Source organism: Meleagris gallopavo, chromosome 2 (genome assembly GCF_000146605.3).
Source record: "Meleagris gallopavo isolate NT-WF06-2002-E0010 breed Aviagen turkey brand Nicholas breeding stock chromosome 2, Turkey_5.1, whole genome shotgun sequence".
In the NCBI taxonomy this organism is placed as follows: Eukaryota; Metazoa; Chordata; class Aves; order Galliformes; family Phasianidae; genus Meleagris; species Meleagris gallopavo.
The window spans coordinates 79,836,348-79,860,348 of NC_015012.2; the positions used below are offsets into that span (position 1 = coordinate 79,836,348).

General features: G+C 38.6%; 1 protein-coding gene and 1 long non-coding RNA gene across 2 annotated transcripts in view; one reads left to right on the forward strand and one right to left on the reverse strand.

Annotated features, from left to right (window-relative positions):
- The window catches only part of IMPG1 (interphotoreceptor matrix proteoglycan 1), a 22,752-nt gene extending 857 nt beyond the window's left edge, over positions 1-21,895 (forward strand). Inside the window, exons 2-8 of the mRNA XM_019613159.2 lie at positions 350-718; positions 2,114-2,190; positions 2,694-3,231; positions 14,538-15,106; positions 16,014-16,233; positions 19,777-19,987; positions 21,812-21,895. Coding sequence (XP_019468704.2) covers positions 350-718; positions 2,114-2,190; positions 2,694-3,231; positions 14,538-15,106; positions 16,014-16,233; positions 19,777-19,987; positions 21,812-21,851 — 2,024 coding nt within the window. The 3' untranslated portion in view covers positions 21,852-21,895. The remainder of the gene's footprint in view (positions 1-349; positions 719-2,113; positions 2,191-2,693; positions 3,232-14,537; positions 15,107-16,013; positions 16,234-19,776; positions 19,988-21,811) is intronic.
- On the reverse strand, positions 3,484-6,483 carry LOC109366225. The gene is made up of 4 exons (XR_002112408.1): positions 6,427-6,483; positions 4,621-4,716; positions 4,467-4,524; positions 3,484-4,216 (listed from the first exon to the last, which is right to left on the reverse strand). It is a non-coding gene; the product is annotated as an uncharacterized LOC109366225 (long non-coding RNA).
- Positions 21,896-24,001: the final 2,106 nt, after the last annotated feature.

The window sequence follows — 24,001 nt, forward strand, 5'->3', positions numbered from 1 at the left end:
AAAAAAAGCCCCAGATCTGATAGGGTTTTTTCTTATCTGTATTTTTATGAACTTCATATCCCTTTTGGTATGTTCCTGTATGATTGGTAGGTGAATATTGCCTCTTGTAACCGCCAGCATGCGTTTATGATTGTTTAAATTAAAAATCAACTGTGTCAAGCAATATTACCAGCACCACAGGTTTCTGAGTAGTCATCTTAAACTGGATTATGTTAGAATATTTTTATAATTTTATTCAAAATATGAAGTTTAATTTAAAAGTATGAACAGAAGGAGAAAAGGTTTAGGCATGGTAAAAGTAATTTGAAGATTACAGAATCATTAGAAAGCAGTGTATTTGCTTTCTAAGTGTTATTTTGCAGTAGAGAATATGTTGTGGTTGCGTATTTTTGTGTTTGCTTCTTTGTTCTTCAGGCAGTAACTGATTTTGCTGCACTGGACACTTTTGCATCTTCCCTTTGCAGGTCAAGTAGCACTATAGCACGATACATGGTAAACTTTGAGAGAGATGGCTTAGAAACCAAAAGCACTGCAGATGACATCTCAACTATTGGATCAAATAAGGTTGAAAATGAAAAAGCACCACTCTCTGCAAAGGAGGAGAGGGAAATATCAGCAACCAAACTCACAGTAACGGATCTTCAGCAGCTGGTTGCTTCAGCACTCCATGAAGACAGGTCCCTACCAGTAGACCTTGGGACACTTCGGTTTACTGACGGTCAGTAGGCAGGCCAATACTGGGCACAAGTCTGAACCTTGCCCTTGCAAATTTATGCAGTTTCAGTACAGTGTCCTTAGCTTTGTTCAAGGTCATTTTCATTTGATGTACCTACATCTCCTAAGTGCTGCAAAATAGTTAAAGAATGCACAGATCAAAGTTTGTAACAAAATACACCTTGTGTTTAAATAGTCAGACTTCCAATCACATTAGCAGGTCTGTTTCCATTTGTTTATAAAATCTGGATATTTTGCACACTATGGCAAACCAGAGAAGAAAAAATAAAAATAGCTTGAATATTCACTAAATTGTTCTGAATTCCCAGTATGGACAAACACCTTTCTTTAATAAGATAAAAAGTAAGGCGTTTGTCTAACCTAAATTTAGCATTCTAACAGCTAGACCTGTATCGCAAGCAAGCCTCATAGCCTCCTGATGGAGAAACAGAGAGGGACAGGCACCTTAAAGGGCAGAGATGAATACAAATTTAAGATTTAAAGAAAGAGGAATACAAATTTAGAGTACTAATAAAGATGGGTGAGAATAGCCCTGGCTGAAGGGCTGCATCTAGTATAGTATTACAGCTGATAAATACCCCCTTACAGTCCATCAATAATTTTTTCAAACCTAGAAAATCCCTAGCATTGGGGAGGCGAGTTAAAATCAGGGAAATAACATTAAAGTATTCCTCATACATATGCTTGTCAAAATGACATTAAAAAGCAAACATTTCATAACTATACTGTTTCATTTACAGGCAGCAGAATTTTCTTCCCTCTAAAAATATATGTAGATGAATTAATATTTTCTATAATATTAAAATATCATATTTTAATATAGATTAAAGATGCCAATCCAAATTTTCACGGATATAGAACACTTAAGTAGTGTCTATTTTTAATCAACTTTTTCCCTCTAGTTACGTTTAATAAACAGTTTTAGAAAAGCAACATGCACATGTGTGTGCTTGAAGACCTCCTCTGAGAGGGTTAAAGCAGTGCTAAAGCCAAAACACCGAGTAGCAATGGTTTGGACTCCTGGTAAAAATGAAAGCAATTTGGGCTTAATGAACAGCACAGTGTGATGAATCATCATAACCCATGTGAGCGTAACTGAGTGGTTCAGCTGATTTTAATCACTCATCCAGCTATGCCCAGTTCAGTTCTCTGCAGCCCTATCCCATTCATACTAAGCAAAGAATACAAAATACTGTATATAAATCTCCTGCTTTCTTCGTAATTACCAGTGTAATTTGAAATTTATGCCCCTCTGTTCTTAACATGGACTTTTAAAAACCATCTTTTTAATGGATAATAGTTTTAATACATTTTTCCTCTGTATTAGAAGAGTTTTCAGTGTACTATTGCTGAAATATTGTTTTCTTTTTTTCCCCAGAACCTATTCGACCGTCAAGTGATTTTGATAATGACATCCAAGGCATGGTCACTATTCCTCTGGCAGGCCCTGACTTGGTGAGTTAATTCCACCCCTCCTATCTATTTCTTTCTTCATAAGAAATGACATTAAGCACCAAGAAAGAGCTTGTAAATATACAGTAAAATGGTCTTTTGCAAAAATATATATCTGCCTTTTATATATGATATAACAGTGAGCGCTGTGGTGATATAGTGCAAGAAGAGATATGGTTTCATTCACAGGTGAGTATTACCACTTGATTGCATTTTCCAGTTTTAATTAAAAATAAAGAACTGCTCACCAGTTCAGTAGTGCATCTCAATGAGAGGAGAACAATTGACAGGGGGAGAAAAGGTCATCTTTCTTTGACTGCATTTAAAATACCAGGCAATGCGGTTGGGATCACATACATATGTCATGTCAGACCTTTGGTGTATCCCATGACTTCATGCTGAACTAGATTCTCATGACTAAAGATTATTGGCTGTTTTAGCAGTGAAAGTTAAACAATAATGAAAACCACCTTTAAAATCTGCTTCCCTCTGAAATCCTTTCTTAGGACGACACCATAAGCGCAGAATTCCCACTGGTTTATCCCAGCCCAGCAACAGTGGACCAAACCAGAGGCTTTTTTGTTGATGAATTTACAACTGGAATCTCTGATCTAAGCAGAGAGATTGGTGGACCTGAAGACTTTGATAGTAATTTTATTACATCTGAACCTGCATTCCCTACCAAACCCTCCAGAGAACCACCTCACGACAAGTCTCCAGACACAGAAGATATCACTACTGATTACCAAAGATTCACAGTGCCTTTCAGTGCTCTGGTTAGCACAGACAGTCCTCCAAAGCCAGAGGATTCCTACCTGCCTCCTCCAGCAGATGAGTCAGAGAGCAATGACTTAATCACCGATGACAATGAGTCTCCAACAGAGCAGGTTATCACACTGGCAGTTTACACCACAGGTAGTTTTACCCTACCTACTTTCCTGCAGGCCACAGATGAGCATACTGAAGCTGAGATGAAGAAAGAACTGCTTGGAGCAACAGAACCACCTTTCAAGGAAGCTGATAGAGACAGTCTGTCTGGACAAGGTAAGATGCAATAGACCTTTCCACAAGGAGTAGGAGAAATGTTGTTATACAGTTGTCATACAGTCACATATAACTACAGGAAATATTCTTTTAACTTTTCACTTTCAGTTGTGACACAAATATTTCTGTGCCATTAAAGAGAAAATCATACTTTGCATTTCTGAAATAAAAAGAAACAAGCAAAAAATTAACCACAAATGCTGAAGCATAAGGAAATAAGGCAGGATTTGTATTGTGGTAGAATTTCAAACTGACAGACCAAAAAGACATATTGGAAAAAAAATAATAAACTAAATCCCAGCTAACACAAAGAACTATTACAGCATTTAAAACACAGTAGGTAAATTACTATGGCTTCTATAGGCAGATCTGGATGGTAGCCACAAGAATATAATGAAATAATATATTCCAAGCAAGGAGTACTGTGTATCAGAAAAGACTACATTTCTGCAGATCTGAAGAAAATACTTCTTAAAAATTACTATTTTCCATGTATTTATACAGTCTTTTCTATTCAGTAGGGTTTTTAATGGCACTCAGAGGTATGAGGAAAAAACAGATAATGAATCAAAAAATGTATGTATGCTTATATCTGGGTGGAGAAAAGTCTGCATAATCTAACCCTTAAAATGAAAAATATATGTTAGCCATGTTTCCCTATGACCCTGCAGATGAAACAAGTTAGGACAAAGACACCAGGATCAGATCAAGGACACAGGTATATTAGAATTTTCCCTAGAGCCACAGAATATCAGTAATCCCAAAGTCTCCATCACCATCATGGCATGGAAAAACAAGAGAGTCACTTCAGGGTATGGTGGTGTAGCAGCAGCCTCTACTGGCAAAGCAATCTGAGCTACAACTGCTGCCATTGCACTCCAGCTTCACCAGTCTGCTCCCTCTCCTGTTCCCAAACCTGCTCTCACCAATTCTGCATGCCCAGAAATTGCAAAGGGGCTCCTTCTTCCCTCCTGCCAGCATCAGCCTGTAAGCCAAAGAGGCAGTGATTGCACCGCTGACCAGAAACACCCAGCTGCACGATGGTAGCATCATTCACTGGGGCCAGTGCAGCAGAAACATGAGAGGCATGGAATGGCCATTTAGTGTAATATCAGTCGGACTGTACTTTCTGGATGCAGTAAGTACCTAGATGAGCATCTAAAGAATAAAGAATATAAAAGCTGCCACTTGAGGCAGGGAAGAGCCCCGTGTTGTGCACAATCATGTTACTGTACCTGGTAGTTTCTCTGGTAGCTGGAGTTAGCTGCTGTTACCTTTTTAATCATTATAGTTCTGTTGGACAAAATGCACAGGATTACCTTCTGCTGGAAAAGCATATTCTCACAAACACAGAACAATGGATGCATTCTTTTGTGTTTTTTCCCATACCTGACTTATCACATGCCACGAGCAAGCACAACTCTTCGTCACTGCACGTGCAGGTTTATCACAGCACTGAGTAAAAGACTTGCCTGTATACAAAGACTTTTGAAGTGAAAGAAAAGCAAATACTTCATCATTAGCAGAGTGACTTAAAGAGTAGAAAAACATTTCTTATAAGAATTAACTGTGAAATGTTCCTGAAATGAAAGTTTATGATGAAAAATGTTAAAAGCAACAATTTTCAGTGTGTACTCACAAGTCTTACAATGCTGCTGCAGGGAGAAGACCTATGAACTTTCATTCTATTCACTCATGGGATCAGGGACGTGCAATAAAGCATGTCTGTTCTACATTTTGCTAAATAGCTGAAAAGGCTTGTAGCATCTCCCAGTGACTGGAGAAAAGCAGTTAGGTCTTTTTCACCTATCAGAAATGCAGAGCAGCACACGTTGAGGATCCTAGGTTTTTTATTTTCCTTCAAGAATTATGAAGAGCTTGTTTACTGCAATGTTTTCTAGTTACTGCCTGAGCGCTTTTCACTAGATGAGAGGAAGAGACAAACCTCCCTCTGGCCCCAAGGTTAGATCTTGCTTGACTGTTCCCTGGTGGCAGTGCAGGAGAACTCTTCACTTGGTTCTCATAAAGGTTTCAGGTCAAAGCTGGATGCTGTGCTTCTAAACCATCCTCAGACACGCTGCACTGCATAGTTTAGCGATAACCCTAGCAGTGCCATGAGGCAAACATCAGGAAATTTTAGGAAGTATAGTGCAAATAGAAAATGCACTATTAGAAGAGATCCAGATTTTGTTTACAAGCTTTTCTCATATAGTTTTAAATTCATTGGGAAGGAAAAAAAGAAAAAAAAAGAAGAGAGGAAAAGGAGGAAAGCTTCCTCCTAAAGCCATTATTGTCTGTGCCCACACAGCATTTAATTTTTCACTTAAATCTTACACTTCTGTGAGTCCTGTGAGTGCAGGTTTGATCTTTTGGAATGAACCTTTTAATCACTACTTTCAGAAATTATTTGTTGTGCATTTGGTTTGGAGCCTATCGATCTGCAAAGCAGAATAAACTGCATAGAGCTGTAAAAAAAAAAAAAGAAAAGCTTCCCCAAGAGAAGGGCCACCATCTTGCTCCTCCTTGTTAAGCACAAATTCTGTCTAAAATACACATTGGCATATAGGAACTTCATCATCACTTCTGCAAATGACTAGCAGGAGAAAAAAAAATATCTTTCTCCAAAAAGGTGGGATGCCACATTAGCAATGACACATAGTTGTATTATATTTGCTTAAAATCTTCTAGTACACAAAACAACATTAACAGAAGAGAGACAACGAACATTTACTGAGTTCTTAAAAGACTAAGAAGTGCATACTCTTTAAAACTTTTTCTCTTTTTATAGCTTTTTGGCAGTACGTATGCAGCAACCTCTCTATTCTTTTATTTTCCTAGCTATTGCTTATTTTATAGGAAAAATAGATAAGGAAGCTCCATCATATAATTCATCATATAATTTTTATGAAAGTCAGTAGTACTGATGATATTAACTGTAATATTGCAAGTAAAATTCATGACTAGCAGGTATAGACTTTTTGCCACTTTGTGCCTGGCTACTTCATTTGAGAGTTGCATTTCTTATCAACCTTTAAACTTTTAACTACTGCTGGTGTGAAAGAGCAAAACTACTTAGACCATTCTGTATGAGGCTGGACAGTCTGCAATTCTACTGCATTTGTTCCCACCCACTTCCCTGGGCTACAGTACAAATGACAGACATTTAGAACTTAATAAAACTCTAAATTTACTCACATTTATCACGAAGAAAAGAGGTGGCTTGCAATAATAGCTTAGTCTGTTATTCTTTTTTGCGTCCCTATCAGCTTTATGTTTCACAGATGGACTTAATTGCACTAGTTATCACCTGTGCATAACTAAAGACTATGCACTACTACAGAGGCCTCGGCACTGAATGGCTGAAATCCACTCTAGCCACTTTAATTGTGTCCACCTGAAGTCTTTGTGCAAAGGAATATAAAAAAAATTATTTCATAGCTTGCAGAAAGAGCTGCAAGCCCACACACATAAAGTTCTCCATACAAGATCTAGGGAAAGGAGAATAAAAGCAGGAAGGAGTTAAATCAGTGAGAGGTGCTTTTAAGATGTGAAGGATGGGATTAGTCAGTTGTGGGCAGGCAGTGGGAAGAATAATCTAGAAGCAGATGTGAGGCTTCTTTTAGGTGATACTGTACTCATTTGAGGCGGTGATGATGTCCATAGACAGTAAAAGGCACGCCAGTGAGATTTAGAGAAACTTTTTGATCAGATAGGATAGTTATTACTGCAACCTTTGAAGCAGCCTAGATCTAGGAAGATGCAAAGCTACATTTCAAGTAAGCCTAAAATCTGAATTTCTAATTATGTTTTGAGATTTCCTAGTAACACTAAGAGAAAACCCTTCATACAAATGTCCCTACTGGAAAGTTGCCTGGCTATGGGATTTAAACTTTAAGTAATTATAGAAAGGATTTCCTTCACTCTTGCACCTTGAAAATCTGGGTTTTCATTATCTATTTATGAATAGTGCAAACAAAACTGCTCTTTTCTACTAAGATACATGTTCAATGTCTCCTGGAATTCTTCCTCTGGAATCAACTCATCTCTCCTTCTTCTTTATGGTTAAATTTCTTCTCCCTTTCTTTCCAGTCTTCTCATGAGTCTACCTAACACAATGTGATTATTCAAAAAGGAGCGTTAGACATGTTGTTATTTAAAAATCTAAGAGAATTCCAGTAGAAAAACAATGCAAATAAAGGTAAAAACAGATAAAGGTGTTCATGAAGTCTGCAATAACAATAGTAAAACACTTTTATTCCTAAATGGTATGAATTTTAAATTGCAATTGTTTTGACAATAGCCATGTACAGTTCATATAATCCAGGTAAATGGTAATCCACAAGTCCTGACTATCGTGGAGGAAGCACTATTTCTAGAGATGTTGTTACAGAAATCCTGGAGAAAATGAAACTAGTGCTAAAATACTTCAGCTTTTTTGTCATTCTTATACCTTGATCTCATCAACCTGGATCACCCTCAAGAAACACTTTCAGTGAAGAAGAGTCTGCAGAGTGTATCACAGTTTTTTTCCTGTGAGGAAAAAAACGCACACTGATGGTTGCGACATATCTGCATGTGTAGCTGATAAGAGATGTGTTCCTTTTAGTAATTGCTCTCATATTTTATACAGCCCTGTTGTGAGGGCTATGGTTTTCTCCTCCTGCCCAGCAGTTAATTCAGTCGTACATTCCTTCTCTCTCACTACTATTTTGTAGCAATCTCTAGAAAAACTCAGTTTTCTGGATGTTTGGGGATTCTTTCTGCCACTGAATGGTTCATTCCCAGCTGCCTGTAGGCCATCTATGTTAGCACAGCTCTCTATTTGGCATAATCAACATTGTCATGGAAATGAAAACACCATTACTTCTTGCAAGAACATCTCCAGATGTTTTGGGTACTGGAATTCACCTCTACTTTATGCCAGGAATTCACATGGATGTTCATACAAGGTAAGAACTCTTTTCCTTGCATGTTTTTCTGTTTTTCCCTGCATGTTTTCTTTGACATTAAACTGACAGATTTTTTTCCACATTCTTCCTTATCAGATTCTCTTGATGCCATTTCACTTGTAACTTCAGATGTGCCAAGAATGCTTTTTCGTGAAGGTGCTACCTTAGCCTGATGCTTGGAAGAGTGAACAGGTAGGTCTAGCTGCATAATCCTCTCAAGCAATATATACAATAGCAAAAAAGTTATCTGTAAATTGAAGATGAGGCTGAACGCAAAAGTTTCGGCAGGCCAATATTAAGATATGACAGGCTTAAGATTTGTTCATCTCATATTCACAATTTAGTTATGAAAGTTAAATACTCAGAGTACTACATATATCCTGAAGAGTCCTAGAGAGTGTAGGTTGGTATACCACAGCAACTGGTAACAATTAGGTATTGTTTGTGACATTGAAACTTCCAAAGAACAGTGCTCTGGTTATTTTGTGCTGCACCAACCATAGTGATCTTTTAACAGGCACAGTCATCCCTAAAGCATCTGGTCCAAAATCATTATCCATGTCACTAAAATTGAAACACGTACTTAAAATAAAACCAGCAGTATCTTCTCAGTTAGATACCTTCCATCCCTCTCTTACTTCTTCCATAGCAAAACTATGATAAAATCAAATTGTGTATATCCAAGATGCACCATAAGAATAAAATAGTCCTCACTGTGACCTTCATTCCATTAATTCTATGTTTTTCAAACCATAATATGAAAAAAAATTGTATTCATTTTAATTTTTCTTTGCAAGTCTAAAAGCACTCATTTGATGATAAAATTTTAAGATAATCTCAGATTAAACTTTCTGATTTTATGTTTTTCTTCTCTGTTTTTAGGTCCTTGGGTCAACGTTACTTGAATATATATCATGCGCCTTCTGTGCTCTTTTTACCATTTTTCAAACTAATAAACTTGTCTGATGGTCCCATGACCTACCAAAATTTGTTCTTCTACTTTTTTTTTATTGTACAGTAGTGGGAAACAGGAATTTAAGAAGAATTTGGAGGATACTTCCAATTCTGAAGGCTAGGTAGCATAACTTTTCAGAATAAGTTTCTAATCATTCTAAAGTAAAATAAATAAAAAATAGTATTCCCAGCTTTGAGATCTCAATTTAAGGAGCTCCAAAATCATTTCAGTGGCATGGAGCAATATGTCTGGCATTTAGATGTCTACTTCTATACGATTCCTGGTTTCTAAAGCTTTAGGTTGTTGTCAAACATTTTCTTATTTAAAACTCAGAACGTATTTTTTCCAATTTAACTTTAGAGCCATCAGCAACTGGAATAAGAACCGTTAATCCACCTGAAGCTATGGCTTTAAGCATAATTTTTTTTATTCAAATTTGACTCTGTTTCTTTGTAAAAGCATATTCATGTTTGCAAATTCACTGCTTCTCAGTTGTTTCTCTCTTTAATTCATTAATGCAAACACCATACAAGACATCTCAGTTTAGTTTAGTCTTTAGTTTACTTAAGATATATTTTTATTATTTTTAAAGGCTAGCAAATGTTGCTGAATTTTAATACAGTATGGCTTACAAGAAATGGTAGCCACAGTAGCCTCGGGCAATTTTTGCATGTCTTCGCTGTAAAAGAAACTGGGGTTCACTGAAGACAGAGGAAAGGGAATTCTGTTTTCACTGAACACCAGACCTGGCTTCTGGAGGCTTCATACAGACAGAATGACAGCTCTAAAAATTAAAAAGGCAGCATTTGTCATTAATTATGTACTGCGAGATATTTGCTGTGACCCATTAGGTTAATGATCTTCTTCCCCTGTTGTTCTCTTAATCCTCATCTTATTTGAGCCTCAGTTAAAAATGGAAGACCTCGAACTCAAATTCAGCACTTTACCTGTTTATTTGTATATAACATTCCTGCATCCAGGGAATTTGTGGCATTTCAATATGCAGAAAACATGTAAATTTGAATTCAGCTCTTGCTGTACCGTTCCACCTAATATGTACATCAGCAGAGCTGTCCATATAGAGGTTTTTTACTCTGATTGTGGATTGTTTTAACTGCATACTTTTTCCTTTGTTAGTTATTTTCTTCAGTTGGTTACAAATATCTCCACATAAAGCGTTATACTCTCATGTCAATGGGCTTAAAATGTGTCCATTTCCAATATGAAATGTCAGTGCTTATTAAGCTCATGAATGAAATGAAATGCCAGGTTCTCCTGACGTACAACCTTCTGGGCATACTTATTAATGCAAAGCCACTAGAAAACCTTTCAATTACAATTTGAACTTTTGCAAACAGCAATTCCTTATTCATGGGCAATTTGGAGGCTCTTCCTCACTTAAAATATATAAGAGAACAAACTAATTAGACAAAGTTGTTGAAATGGTAATCGTATTTTTTTTTCTTGATAAGTAAGTTGAACCTATGCATTTTAATCCTCCAGCTGGGAAAAAATGCCTCCATGTAGAATTCCTCTTATAAAGATTTAGTAAAGCAGTGCACCCAAGAAATTGCCTCTTCATTTACTGTTTACATGTCTTTGCCAATAGCAGTTTAATTTTAGGTATAAAACTATCTTTAGTACAAAATGGCCCTGCCTTACCCATATAATGCATAAAACACCTACAGATTCCATTGAACAACTTCACAGGATGTAAGTAGTGGCTGAGAGTTAGAGTTGAGTTTTTTATTACTGAAGGTAGTATTTAATTCCATGTCATTGTTTAACCTTCAGTGTGGTTACTCTGGGGGATTGAGTTCAGCATCTTATTTCACGTTCTCTGTGGGTTTCTTATACCAAAATGATACAGTTGTAGAGTGAACTGTGTGCTAAAATGAAGTCTGCTGAGACTAAGAATACCTGAACCTTCAGTATTCATGCTTTTAAACTTCTCATAAAATAACTGCCTGTGCATTTTCTGTCCTTCTGTTGTAATAATCCCACCTTAAAAAGGCAAACTGCATAAAGGGTTACCACTAACTGCTCTATGAAGAAGTAGTTTAAGTGTGCTTTCAGTTCTATTTTAAAATGTGAATGCATATGTATATATGCATATATATAAAAGCAATATTTTAAATGCAAAGGAGTCTTCTGGATTCCAAATGTTTGGGTTGTCTTTATCAAGAATATTTTTAACTCTCTAAGACTGATCTCATCTCAATCTCATGCAGACCAAGGAAGAGCTTGGCAAAACCAGTTGCAAATCATTTTACAATACGTCTCTTGTGTAAGCAGTAGCGTGACACACTGTGCAAAAAAAGAAGGAAACTGTGTTGCAGTGAGTGCTCAGCAGAATTTTAGGTGAATCCATTTCCTATCACAATGCAATGGACTGCCATCACCTCTGTGCTCCATCACTGTCTCAGCTGGAGAGAAAGTGACTGGGAGTCAAGAACTGGCAGCGTATGAGAATGGTGATGTGTGCATCAGGGGTCAACTTGGTGTGCCCTCAAGGCCTCTTAAGTTACTTTGTAATAAGAGAATGCCAGAAGATATATATAGTCTATGTATAGCTTATATATATATATATATATATATACACACACACACACACACTTATGTGCATGTATAGACAACTACTCATATAGAGATGTATTCCAAATCTATAATATATGTATGGTTATACTTCTTCACACTTGCTGCACTTTCACAGCTGTTTCTGTACCTATTTCTCCTGCAGTTACATCTTCCTAAAACGTAACCCAACAACTCCATCACAGCCATATGTTCAGGTGTATGTAGTCATGCTTTCCTTGCTCTGTGGAGCCTCTGGTTCATCCCATCAGTAGATCATCCTGCATTAATACCCCGAGCACTAACGCTAGGAAATCTTTCTGGTTTCCCCTAACTAATAAGGGATTCTCATTCCTTATCAGCATCACAAGTAGTAGCAAGAGCTTTGTAAATGGAAAATATCACCATGCTTGTTTTGTTTTTGTTTACCTAATCTGTCTGTATCCTTGATTACACAAGAAACACAAGGACACAAGGAAAAAGTGTCTCAAGATCCTGATGAAGCACTGGGGCCTTGAGCTGTGCTGTAGCGTTTGATGCTTCATGCTCCATCCAGAACCCATGCAGAACCCTGGGTCTGTACAACACTTTGCTCTTCTCTTTTGGATACTCTCTAGGGTTGCGAGGATGAGGGCTGTTGCCCTTTTATTATATTAGCATCTATTATTACTCATTACTCGTTAAAAACAACCTTAAAATACATTGTGCTATCAGACAGATTTTTTTATAATGGAATAACATTTGCACTACTTACAGATATAGCGACTGCATGAATGGAAACAGCTGCTGTAATGGTCTTTCCAGAATGTTTTATCTGAAAATTTCTGGCTCAGCCTATTTGGGTTATTTCTGAAATTATCTCTAGGAGTTCATTTTCCTGCAGAAAAACAAACAAACAAAGAAGTAGAAATCTATATATTTCCTATTCAAGAAATATATTAAAAACTTACAACAGATATAAAAATGAAGAATTAAAAGAAGGAACAGTTGATATTTGAGCACAATTTTGATGTTCTATAGTAAAATGCACAGAACATTCACCAGTGCCAGAACTATGCTTGTCTGCTGGGAGAGTCAAACTATAACACCATGTGAACTGTTTCCCTTTCCAAAAAAACTGTCTTAGTTCTCATCACTCTAAACACTCCAAGATGTCAGTGAACTTCAGTAATGCTAAGAGAAGCTTAAAGAATTGATTTAGATAACAAAAATCACATAAGAGGAAAATTGGGCATCCGATTATCAAAAGACCCAACATATGCTTGGATGGTTATCTTTATTTGAGATAAGTGGTTATCTTTATTTGAGATAAGTGTTTCTCTGCAGTCTAAAACAGAGAAAGGATGACTGACTGGCTTAGAGGATGCACTTAACTTTTAAATGCCCCCTAGAAGTGCGATAAATGCCATAACAAGATGGTATTCTCAAGATTCCCAAAGAGTCCAAAGCAGAACCAAAAATTAAATCTGGCTCTTTCACAACCCACTCCTATAATTTAAGCACTAGTCAGTCATGTGGCCAACTTAGCAGAATGAGGCTATACATTCCTAATAAAGCATGCTATCTTCACCCTGTGTACGAAAATGTATGTTATATCAATAAAGGAAAGAACAATGAAAGGGAAGCAATGTTTTAATAGTGGCTCTATAGAAAAAAAAGAAAAAGAATACACTGGCCAAAGCATTAATCTGCCTAAGTCTGCAGGGAGAAAAGAAAGAGCACATCAAAATAGTAGTGTAAACAAAATAGGCAGCCATCTTGCCTTAAGGTTTTCTTTGTTGAAAATATACATTTTTTCTTAAAAACAGCAATACAGCAGCAGGTTAGTCCTCATTCATTTGAAAGCAAAGAAGCAGAAAGGGACACAAAGACCATCCGTGGGCAACTCCTGTGTCGTTTATGGAATAGTTGCCACCTCTCTTAGTGAGGGTTATTCCCAGTGCAAACAATTGTTCAGTTACTTCATTGGCCCCTGAGAGGAAGTAGAAAATGGAATAATTCATTAATTGGAGGAAAACTGTCCTATCAACTGATGAGTGATATTGCCCTGCTGGGCTGCTTACAGTTCAGAATGTGGAGCACCCGTAGGTATATTGATGGAAAAGGACATAACTACTGAGTAGACATCTGTGGGATAGAGGCCATCATTTTCTGTGAGATCATGGCAGGCAGGTAGCTGAAATCCACTTTCAGAGTTTCATCACACTTCAGATTTGGATTTCAGGTACATCCATCACAAAGCCTAGGTCCATGCCAAGCCTTAGTGGGAACCTCATGAAAGTTTAGCATCAGGGTCAGATGGTGGCTTTGATTTCTTAGGGCTGGAATCTGTTTTCACTGCTGCTGTTGTCCTCTAAGTAAATCAAAGGAGATTGCTTCACCATTTTGCTTAATAATGTTTTATGATTACTGGCAACTAATAGCCTCAACTTCTAGAAGAGAGGGAAGCAACAGAATGACTCTGGCATAGAACCAATCCAAGCAGACAACTCGAAGCTGCAATCCACTCTTTGTCAATATGAACTGACAGCACAATTATATGCCTTCAAAACAAGACTGCATTTAGGAATTGCTCAGGAAATACTTATGGAGTGTAATTATTACTTAAACACATCACCTTCAGAAATCTCATCACACAAATAGATGAGGTGTTTCATTCCTGTAGCTCTTCTTCGCTGATGAAAATAACATTTTCATGTTTAGTTAGCTTTAAGTTTTCCTTTTAAAAATGCTACCATGGAAATACAAGACAATGTTGGCTCCATGCTTGAGGTTTGCTGCGCTCATTTTTTAAACTAGCTCTTTGTCTTTCCCCTGTTTTTCTGCAGCAGTGAAGATCATGGATGAACTAGAATCATCAGGTGATGACATTTTGGTTACAACCAGCACATACAAAACGTTGCCTTTCCTTATCAGTTCAAGCGATCTGTTTGCCACACAGCCAGAGGTCACTTTTACAGGAGCACTGCCACCAGACCAAACTCTACTGCCCACAGTGACCAGCCCATTCCACAGCCATTCTGTTGTCATTGACCAGTCCCCTGAAGTACCAGACACCTCGATGCCAGTGGCTGCCAGCGCTCTTCCTGACCTTGCCAGCACAGGAGTGCAGGACATTACTGCTGAGTTGGACAGCACTGGTGTGAAGAGCACGGCAGTGCTGGATGAGGCAGAGCATGGCAGTGGCTACATCTCAGTGCAGACAACTGAGCCTGCAGAAGTCACCCAGGCTCCCACACTGAAGTACGTGACCACCAGCTCCATGACAACGGCAGCCAAAGGCAAAGAACTCGTGGTTTTCTTCAGCCTGAGGGTAACCAACATGCACTTCTCCGATGATCTCTTCAACCGGAGCTCGCAGGAATACAAAGCACTAGAACAACAGTTCATGCAATTGGTGGGTGAAGAGCAACTTGAACAACACATGCAATAGTCAGACACAGTTTGAAAACAAACGCACATTCCTCATCACTAAATTACATTAATTATTGCTCCATAACTCAGGAAAAACAGTAACTAGCTTCTGTGAGAGCTGTACCAAGGGGTTTTGGCAAGGAATTTCTGACTTATGCCAGTTGGCTCAGTCAGCCCTGGAAAGCACAGTATTTTAACAGCATCGGACCCTGCTGCAATTCGGTCTGATAAGCAGCACTGTTAAGGGACTTATAACCCAGGGACGTTCTCAGGGTGTGAAAAAGCACTCATTGAACTCAATTATTAAAGTGTTTACTTGTTCAAGAGACTCCAGGTATACGCCTTGCATGTCATTATTTGGCTTTATCTTAGATTACATCAACAATTCTGAATACATCTAAGACTTGTGTCTCTATGCCAAATTTAAAAATAGCCTTATAAAAGATATCATAGCTTAGCAGAGGCTAAGCTTGTGATTAAATATGGATTTTCTTTATGGGTACAGTAGGGCAATGGGTCAGCTCAGTAGCACACCTGTTATGCTATGTCCTAGCCTGCCCGGATTGAACATTTGAAAATAATTACAGTTGGCTTTTGAGTGTGGTGATATTTTTTCTTTTAGATGAATAAGTTCCCTTCCCCAGCTGCCATGCTTTTCATTACAGGGAAAATTGCTGCTGTCCAACTCAATACATTATTAAGAAAGACGCAAGAATTCCAAAAATGCCAAAAAATAAAAAAGTTAATTTGGAGGTGAAGTTTAGCAATGATATTAAAATCAGAGAAAAAGTGTGTAACGTGTACTTGATAACTAAAAGCAACTAGAAGAGAAATTACAGTAGCTAGACATTGACAGTAAGGTAAAATAAAAGCATTCTTTTGTTTTGCAGCTACTTCCATACCTTCAGTCCAACCTCACAGGTTTTAAGCAACTGGAAATACTTAACTTCAGGAATGGAAGTGTGATTGTCAACAGTAAAATGAAATTTGCCAGAACGGTGCCATATAATATCACAGAAGCAGTACATTGTGTTTTGGAAGACTTCTGTGACGCTGCTGCCCAACGCCTCAATTTGGAGATTGACAGCTACTCCCTGGATATTGAGCCAGGTAAGATAACATATATACTAAACCAAAATCTAGCAGGTATTTTTTCCCAAATTTTACAGCTTTAGAAGGATTACATTTTTGGAAATAATTATGTTATGAATAGCTTACTAGTGAGTGATCAGAAGTAATACAAAAAAAAGATCTTGCAGATTCAGCTATCTGCAGATCCATTTCCATACTGTAGTGAAATGCTGAATGTTGGTCTCTGCACATACACCAACTGCTTTTCAGATCAAGAGCCAAGTACAGGGAAACAAAAATTAGAGCAATGGCTGAATGAAGACAGGAATAAAAAAACAGCTCGAGTGCAGTTCACAGGAATGACTCATCCAGATCTTTTATCTGAGTAGGTAAAACATCATTTCTGACGATTTTTGCAATGTAAGAAAATCATTGCTTAGGACATCATTAGATCTATCTTTAGAGGGCTATAGATTTCAGGACAGAATGAAAATTTCTAGGAATACTAGGATTCTACAGATACTCGCTGTCCTAAATATTACTAATAGATAGCTCTCCGTGGATTTGTGATTTCAGAATCCTGCTCCTGATTTAAAACCTTCTATAGTCATAAAATGCTTTAGGTTGGAAAAGACCTTCGAGATCATCAAGTCCAGCCATCCACCTGACCTACCAAGTTCCCATCTCTAAATCACGTCCATTAGTGCCATGTGCACATGTGTCTTAAATACTTCGAGGGATGAGGACTCCACTGTTTCCCTGGGCAGAGTGTTCCAGTGGTTGACCACCCACTCCATGAAAGAATTTTTCTTCATATCCAATCTAAATCTCCCCTGGTGAAACTTGAGACTATTTCCTTGTCTCCTGAGAAAAGAGACTGACACCCTCTTTGCTGCAGTCTCTTTTCATGTAGTTGGAGCAATGAGGTCTCCCCTGAGCTGCTGCTTCTCGAGAACAGCTCCAGTTCTCTCATCTGCTTCTCATAACTTTCTTTCTAGTACCTTCACCAGCTTCCTTGCTGTTTTCTGCAGATGTTCAAGCAACTCAGTATCCTTCTAGTAGTGGGGGGTCAACACTGAACACAACACTCAAAGTGCCAAGTACAGAAAGACAATCACCTCTCGGCTCCTACTGCAACACTATTTCTGATAGAAGCCAGGATGCCATTAGCTTTCTTGGCCAGCTGGGCATGCTGCTGGCTTGTGTTCAGTCAGCTGTGAGCTAAAACCCTCAGGTCCTTTTCCTACATGCACCTTTCCAGCCACTCTACTCCAAGCCTGAAGAGCTGCATAGGATTCTTATGACCCAGGAGCAAGACCTGCACTTGGCCTGGTTGAATATCTTGTGACTGGACTCAGCCCATCAAACAACCCTCTACAGGACCCCCTGTAGAGCCTTCCTTTCCCTCAAGCAGATCAATGCTCCCACCCAATTTGATGTCATCTACATCCATCTTGTTATCTCTATACAAATACGCTTCTAAGTCTGAAGTATTTGTTAAACAGAAGAAAGATTGGTGCCTTGATATGCTGTTACTAACATGGAAGTTTAGAGTTTTCTGAGTTGCACCTTTTTGGTGGTATTCTGACAACTTGAGCACAAAATGTAAACTTACTTTTCATGCAGACACTTTCTAACCTGTCTGCATTTCAGATATCTCCTTGTGGCCACTAAGAGAATCAAATGCACGTGGCAAAGAAAGTTAACTAAAATACAGGGTCTGAACTCCAAAACGTTGCTCCAATAAACTGATGTTTTACTGAATGAGGGATAAAGGAGTCCTAGAAAAACTGAATTCTGGGCTACCATAGGTACTCTGCTCTGGTAATAAATATTGAATAAATCACGTTTAGAAAATCAGTGTCTTTCCACATGGGTGTTTCATAGCCCCACAGTATTTTTATTTTGTGGAAGGGCGAGAAGTTCGGTAAATTCAGGTAATGCCAGCAAATTCCTACTTATTGTGAAAATAAGAGCCATCTAGTGGTAACAGCGTTACATCACAATGAAACGCTGACAGGAACTGACAGCCCAAAACACATAACCGAACTCAGCAGCTTTTACAGCTGTAAAAGGACTAACTACATCGGTCATAAATAATAATAAAGAATGATGTAGCAGGCTTTTAAAAATATCTGTGCTCATTTTGTTTTTGTCAGCTAAACAAAGTGAAAAAACAGAGAATGTTAAAGAGCACGGCAGGTACAAAGCCCAAAACTTTGTTAAGGGAAATGAAACACCATCACCAAACATAGCAATCTGCTCATGCCTAACTCACCCTGTTTTGCAAAGAAACACTGATACCTTCCAGCTTCCTAGTGTTGCAGGACTGTAGCACATGCTGACCACAGAATCACAGAATGGCTTGTGTTGGAAGGGACCTCAAGGCCCACGCAGTCCCAGCTCCCTGCAGTGGGCAGAGCTGACCCCAGCAGCTCAGGTGCCCAGGGCCCCATCTAAGCCAGCCCTGAGCACCTCCAGAGATGGAGCAGATCTTTGAGTGTTTTTGATTTCTGCAGACCAGTCCTTAAATCAAATTCTTCACCACAGCTAAGACAAGGTGCATTAACCTCCTTTGGAGAGTTCAGGTCACTCAGGACCTGCTGTGCTATGTAGCCCTGCTCCTTCCTGTCCATCTGCCCTCATTTCCATTCACATGATCATTATTTCTTGCCTTACGGGATCCACACATCTTATTGAAACAGCGTGCTGATAAAAATAGAGTCTGTATCCCATGTACTACTTCTCATCTTCTGCCTTCTATTTATGGGCCTCACCTTATGACATGCATGAAACCACCTCCAAGAGACAAGAGGGCTGCAGCCTTCCTCCTTACATCTCCATCTGCACTCAGCTGGGCTGAGCTCTGCCTTTAATAGCTCCTTTTGGGTCCTTCATGCATTTCTAGGAAGAAGCAGAGAATGGGGAAGGAGAAAAAGACTTGTGTGACAGCTGAAGTCAAGGCTTTGCACTACCTCTGACCTGGGCCTGCCCAAGGGCCAACACTGGCAAAATCATTTTCGTTTAATCTCAAAGAGGCATCCTTGATTAATACTAAATATATATATGTATAGTAAAATAAACACACAGCAAGGTTTTCCTCATGCTAATGCATGTATTTTCTGTGGACAGTACTGTTATTTCTAGCTTGCAGTCTTCATAGTGTTGTGCAATACTCACTAAGCTGATTCCTTCCCCTAGTTATGCCCTAAAGTACGTGCTTCAGATGATTACAGCAGAAATTAGTTCTTACAGATATATAAGAGAGTAGCATAGCATCCTTGAGTACAAACAAGCGCTTTAAAGTAAAAAACAAGAATGGATCAAAATATTCAAGTATGAAAAGCCTTGTCAGTGAGGCAAAGGTAAAATCACAGGATGGAGTAAACAACTGTACAACTAAATATAAGCTTTGCATGCTTGCTGTGTCACCCAGAGAAGAAAAATCTGTCCTCTTATGCCATACTACACCCCATTAACATTCACAAGCGTGCATTGTTTTCTCTGGCTGCTACCCAGCTTGCCAAATACTTGGAGGGTGACATCTCAATGCTCCCATTAATAATTTACCATACTTTACAGCTGATCAGGCAGACCCATGCAAATTCATGGCATGTGACGAATTTTCCAAATGCATAATGAATGAGTGGACAAAAGAGGCTGACTGCCTTTGTAAACCCGGTTATGCAAGCCAGGACGGATTGCCCTGCCGGAGCCTGTGCGAAATGGAACCTCATCTTTGTGACAATGGTGGGAAGTGTGAGTTAGTTCCTGGAAGAGGAGCTGTCTGCAGGTAAATAAATGATGCTTAACTGGAACTCTGTTAATGGACCCCTGATTCTATTCCCTGAACAAATGGAGCTGAGTACGTACTTTTCAACAGCATAAACTGTGTAGATAAGCCAAGGATTCAATATTCAGACACTTCAACTAACACTGCCACAATTCATTTTCTGCTGTAGGAGTCACAGAAAAGGGAATTCAGCACAGTGACATGCAAGACAGGCCATAGTGCAGCAGCAGTATTTCAGCTGGGAACCTATGATGTAATGGGGTCTTTCTGAAAGCTCTACTGCAATAGCAAAGTGAGCTTCGAGACCAACCCACTGCAGAAAATAATCGCTTCCCACTTCAGAAAGGCCTAGGTACAGAAATGACCAAACCAGTGGTAAGAGTAGTAGAAGTTCTAAAAGTAACAAACAAAAATTGTGTAAATTATAGCAAAGTACATACAAACTTAATGCTAGTTAGTCTCAGACTAACAGCTTCTGCCCATTCATACAGTCCGTATCGTAAGTTCTGACCTATGTGGGAGCATTTGTTTGTGAATGTACTCAGAACCACACCAGTTTTTCCACCAACTGGAAACCCTCCGTTCTCATAAAATACAGTAATCTTCTGCTTTGCCTCGAAGGAAGCTCTTTATAGTGGAACTCTTACTTCAGACCCTGCTAGTCAGATTAAAGCCACCAGTAAACAGAATAGAGGCCTCAGAGGGATGTTCAAGTATTTTTCTGAAACACACCTGAACTTCTAAGGTACCACAACACGAATGTTATTTGACCTTTGTTAAGTGAACCAAGAACCAATCTTGGTTCTTTTGTTTATACCAATCTTGGCTTTTTGTTTATAACACTCACTGTCATGAATCTAAGAGTATTTTCCTTCCTCTGTTATGAATCACATTATTTCATACAGATACATAGCAATGAATTGTATTGTGAATATTGTGCTTGTATTTAATTGCATGTTCTCCTTTGTTTTCATTTGAGGTATTCTGCGTTTTCTGCCCTCAAGTTCTGTATATTTGTCTCTTCCTCTCCCCATTTTAGATGTCCTGTACGCAGACACAAGTTTTACCAAGAACAGCGCTGTGAAAAATTTGCTCCAGAACCCACACAACCCTTCACTTTTAAACCTGTCATTCTTGGCTCACTGAGCCTTGCTTTTCTTTTCATCATTTTAATTATTAAGTTAAGAAGAAAAAGCAAAAGAAACTCTAATTTGGAGTAAGCGGCTCATGATCTTTTTCCTCACGTTTCAAAAAATAACCCCCTTTCTTAATTTTGCAATTTGAAATTTACCTAAACAAAAATGTTCTGCATTGTAGAAGGCCCACTCTCAACAGCCGCAATTCAGAAAACGCTGCAAGGATTAACTCCGCTTTCGAACACAATGAAGCCATAACTAGCTTTTGCCACACGGTTTGTAGTGTAAGTGCTTGTGCCAGTAGCTCCTCAGAGACCACTGACCAAGAAGCATTACACAGACTTGAAAACACAATTCAGTACGGAGGTAAAATGCATGGAACTTCTTTTCTTGTTCCTCAGCACATAGCACCACTCAAGTAACAGCTCCATCTGCATGTCTTACTTCTATAACTAAATTAAATCTGATTTTAAGCTCTTGCTCAGCAATTCCAGAACTAAAAACATTAATTTGGGTATTTACTTTTCACATTTACTGTCATCTTTGTTTCCTAATAGAGTGTAGAACTGCTTTTCTTACAGCTCTTTCGCATGGCTTTGGTGCTCCATTCCATCCAAGTGCCTTTTCCAAATTATTGTGTGAAATAACCTTTTATTATTATTTTTATCTCTCCAATTTCATGTTTTAGGTCACCAGACCAGTTTACAAAGCCAGGACTGACAAGTTAGTCTGTGAAATTCTGCATTTCCAGCATCAGACAGACGAAACCAAGGTTTGTGATTATTTTTAAGAGCTTTAAACTTCTACTGTTTCCTCTTGGCAAATATTCCTAGGAAGCCTCTGTAGATCAAAAACTCATAGAATCATTAAGGTTCAAAAAGACCTCTAAGATCCAACCACCAACCCATCCCCACCATGTCCAGTAACCACATCACTCAGTGCCACATCCATAGGTCCTTGAACAACTCCAGGGATGGTGACTCCACCAGCTCTCTGGGCAGCCTGTGCCAACGTATCACCACTCTTCCTGAGAAGAAAGTTTCCTAATATCCAACCTGAGTTCTATACAGAGAAAAGCTCATTTTTCTTTGGAAGCTTAATAGGACAACAGCGGCAGTCTTTTAAATATGAAGAAGGAAGGAATATCTGAAATAAAAGTTGAAAGTTCAACACAAATGCAAACCAAAGAGGAAGTTTTAATAGGAATGAAAGATTGTTTAAAAAATACTGCTTAGTGCAATTTAAATTGTTAGAAGCGTACTGACACAGCTCTCCCCAAGATCTGGTCATGGAAATGAATTTAGTTGAGAAATGAGGCAACTACATGGAATAAACAAATAATTAGAAGTATTTGGCCATTTTTCACCATAAGTAAAGTTCAAAATGAATATGTACTTCAGAGGCTTTTGGTAAAATATGCTTTTAACAATTGGGAAAAAGATGACAGAGAGGGGGGAGGAAAAATAGATGTAGAACACAGCTTTTGTGAGCTGAAACTAAGAGCAACACTTCTATGTCACTTCCAAACTCCTTTGAGAACAGGATTTTAGAACAGGATGTGCTACTCCAATCAAATTTTCAGGAAGAGATGGATATCTAGAATATTTAAGCCAAACTGAAAATGGCAATTTTATAATTTTGTTTTGCCTTTGCATTGCAATGTGTAAGAAACACGTTTCATGTCTCTGTGAAGAACTGGTTCATCCTTTTCTAAGCTCAGAAGAGAACAAATTCTTGCAAGCGGGTGACAATAACAGACAGCACCGTGCATGGTTAGCCTCTGAGAACGCTGCCTGTCTTGCTCAGCAAGCAGTCATATAGAAAAAGAAAAGTATTGTGAGTCAAAGCAGAATGTGACGAGCTAGAATGTATGCATTCAAGAGGATAGGCCCCTTCAGACTGAAACAGCAAATGTCCTGAGAAAGTGATCCTGCCGACCTGATTTCTCTGCTGCCTGCCTCAGCATGGCATGTGCTCTTTGTTCCTTAGAGATGAAAGTTGAAAACATGAGCTCAATGAGCTAATTCAAAATGCAACATTTCTCTTGTAATATCTCCTGTCTCTATCAGGGATGCTGCTGGATCTTCTCTGTTCAGCCAAAAGGCTGCTGAAAAGTAAGACACTGCTTTCAGCTGAAAGAGTATTACCTCCAGCTGTCTGTAACATCTATTATTTTGCAATTGATCTGTCAAATGCTATTCTATCAACGTGTCATTTATTTGTGCTCATACATGGCATTTGGGGTGACTAAGTTTCATTTTCAACATGTCATCTGGCAAAATTCAGTAATGGATCTAACCCTAAAGACAAAAAAAAAAGATGACACTAAATCTAATTCGCATGGATACAGACGACTTATTTTGATGCAGTGCAGATCAAGCTTAAAAGCCATTATAGATTCCACCTCAGAAATATACAATATGTCACTTTGCTCATCAAAACCAGTGACTATCATGCAGCATCATCCTCTGCGAGAGTCACTCTCAGCCACCAAGATGACTGAAATCATATTTGAGAAGAAAACAAAGACTGCCATTTATTTTATTCTCATGTCAGTCACTTGGATGATCAAGCAAACGGTATTCTGGATTAAAATGATAAGACAGCACCGCAAGTTTGAGCTCCCCATCGGTATCACAGGTCAGTGCTGCATTATCACAATCATGAGAAGCACCACAGGGATGGATGAGCTGGCCTCTCAGTTCATGAGTAACATGAGACATCAGGTTTCACAAATGCGTGAGTTTGCTCAGCACTGCCGCTGCTCTTATACCAAACCAATGCTGATGAGCTAAACATCTCGAACTGTAATTTACCCCAAGTATGCTGTAATTGTGAATCCTGTAGGCCCTTTAGCTATGGCTTCTTTTGCAGCACA